This window comes from Cebus imitator, unplaced genomic scaffold, assembly GCF_001604975.1.
Source record: "Cebus imitator isolate Cc_AM_T3 unplaced genomic scaffold, Cebus_imitator-1.0 Scaffold20, whole genome shotgun sequence".
Classification (NCBI taxonomy): Eukaryota; Metazoa; Chordata; class Mammalia; order Primates; family Cebidae; genus Cebus; species Cebus imitator.
The window spans coordinates 9,221,646-9,224,232 of NW_016107335.1; the positions used below are offsets into that span (position 1 = coordinate 9,221,646).

At 48.8% G+C, this 2,587-nt stretch overlaps 1 protein-coding gene across 2 annotated transcripts in view; it reads right to left on the minus strand.

Annotated features, from left to right (window-relative positions):
* Positions 1 to 2,204, minus strand: part of ZNF212 (zinc finger protein 212) — a 16,409-nt gene extending 14,205 nt beyond the window's left edge. For both annotated transcript variants that reach the window (XM_017521064.2, XM_037735874.1), the window contains exon 1: positions 2,054 to 2,204. In XM_017521064.2, the coding sequence (XP_017376553.1) occupies positions 2,054 to 2,077 (24 nt within the window). In that variant the 5' untranslated portion in view covers positions 2,078 to 2,204. The remainder of the gene's footprint in view (positions 1 to 2,053) is intronic.
* Between the last annotated feature and the right edge of the window lie 383 nt (positions 2,205 to 2,587).

The following is a 2,587-nucleotide window of genomic DNA, read 5'->3' on the forward strand; positions in this document are numbered from 1 at the left end:
AAAAAAAAAAAAAAAAAAAAAAAAATCCCTCTGCCTTGTGCTCTGTATTTTTGCCACTATGTGACTAGGTAAAGATTTCTTTTTGTTTGTCCTGATTGGAGTCCACTGAGTTTCTATGTATTGGTATTTGTATCAGCCCTACAATATCATCAACCATCAGCTACTCAAGAAATACAGACTCCAGACTGTGTGTTTTCCCTCTGGAATTTTAATTAGATGACTATCAGACTTTCTCATTCCATCTTCCCTATCTCTTACCTTCTTTTCCATTTTTTAAACTCTGTGCTGCTTTCTGGATAATTTATTTACCTCCACCACCCAGTTGCCTATTTCTCTCTTTGCATGTCTAACATGCTAAGTAAAGCTTACTACTGACTTCTCAACGTTAATTATGTTTTCCATTCTTGGATATTCTATTTGATTCTTTTTCAAATCTGTCTGGTCATCTTTATAGTCTCTTGGCCTTTATTCATATTTTCCCTCCTTTTTTTAATCTTTAAATATACTAAACATGGTTATTTTATATTCTGTGTCCAATAACTCTAATATCTGAAAAGTTGAGTTGTCCATTATTTATTTTATTTTTACTGAGACAAGAGTCTTGCTCTGTCGCCCAGGCTGGAGCACAGTGGCACGATCTTGGCTCACTGCAACATTTGCTTCCTGGGTTCATGAGATTCTCCTGCCTCAGCCTCCTGAGGAGCTGGGATTACAGGTTTGCGCTACCACATCCAGCTAATTTTTCTATTTTTAGTAGAGATGGGGTTTCATCATACTGACCAGCCTCCTCTCCTGACCTCAAGCGATCCACCTGCCCGACTCTAACACGAACCAGACCTTGTGGAAAAGCCAGGTCTTTGACTCACTCGGCCTAGCTTACAGGAGGCAGATGAAGTAAATATTGTAAACATTTGTGTCTTCTCTTCCCAATTCAACTGTTAACTTCCTTGAAAGCAAACACTGTGTTCTCTAAGTCTTCCAATCCCTCCCTTTTTAGTTCTTCACCCACTTGCTACAAAAATCAAACACAGTGCATCCTGGTCATGGTGAAGTTTTCACCACAGACTCTCCTTAGCCCTCCATTCACACAAAGATCTAACATGATTCTCAAAGTGTTTCTGGACCAAGGAACACTTCACTAAAAATCAATTCAGTTCCAGCTGCCCTTTCCGTTGCAAACCCTCTGGTGTGATTAAATTAACCACTACTTTGGAATAGCATGAGAATATTGGAGCTGGAAGGAACCTTAGAGATCATCTAGCAACTACTGCAACACTCCCGATTCACAGTTAGGAAAACAAAACAGAGACCCAGAGAGGCAAACACAGTTGCCTAAAATCACCCAAGTGGATAGCTGAGAGCTGAATTACGGCTGAACTAGCTTCGTGACTTCACAGCTAGGATTCTCCCCACGACAAGCTCCGTATCTTGACATTCCCAGGATGGGGAAGGTCGGGAGAAGGGGGAGTGAAGGAGAGTGTTTGGACAGGTCTACAAACAAAATGCAGCAACTACACTGTAGGTAACGCGCGTCCCCAAAGAGAGGAAGCCCAGGCTGACTTCAACCTGTGGCTGCAACTCCAGGAGAGCAATCCGCGGCACGGGAGAAACGGGCAATACATCGGACCAACGAGGAGTGGTCGCGGACAGGCAAGTCCAGGGGTCTCTGGAGCAGCTGGAGAGCTCACTCGTGGCGACGGAAACCGTTTCCAACCTGCGTCACCGCTCCAACCCGGGAAAGGGCTCTCTTTGAGCACGAAAGAGAAAATGTGTGGGCAGGGTCACAAATCCGACAACATAAAACAAGCTTCGAAGAAGTTTCTGGGCAAAGGCGCAAGGGGCTGAGGCTCCGACCCCGCCGAAGAAGGAAGCGAAGGGAAAAAAAAAGGGCAGAACACTGGGGTCGCAGGGAGAAGGGTCCCAGTTCACCCGCAGCAGCGGCAGCCGGGGGAAACCAAAACCCCGGCTGCGTCCAAACCGCGAAGCTCCGCCCCGGGCAGGGGGCTCCGCCTTCCCCAACGCGCCCTCGAGCCCGCGCGTCGGAGCCTCTTACCCGAGCAGGCGCCGACTCCGCCATGGCTCCAGTCGCCCCTCAACACCTGCACCCCGCCTCAGAGTCCCCGGGCTGCGTGCCAGTCCGCTCGGTGCCCCCGGAGCCTGCTGGAAGCCACCGCCGCCGCCGTGTTGATGCCAGGTGCATTCTGGGAGCAGCGCTCTCCCCGGCGCAAGACCGGCTCCAGCCTCTCTTCCTCACTGCGCGGGCTTCCCATTGCGCCCCCGTGCGGCGGGAGGGAGGAGAACCGCCGCTTGGCACTCCCGGCCAGAGTGCGACCCCAAGAGGGCTCAGTCACTCCAAAGTCAAGACAGGGTTCCGCGTTTCAGGAAGAGCCACGGGACCCTGCTGTCTTCTGTATGCCCAAGACTCTGCTAAATGCTTTGAGGGATTCAAAAATGTGTAAAACCCAGACTTTTTGCTGAGGAAAGAACATGTAATGTTGTTGGGGAAAATAAATATGGTTCCAAAAGGCAAGTGATTTTATTCCAGAAATTCACCTGTTACTTGGCTTTTTAGAAACTGGGAGCAGTT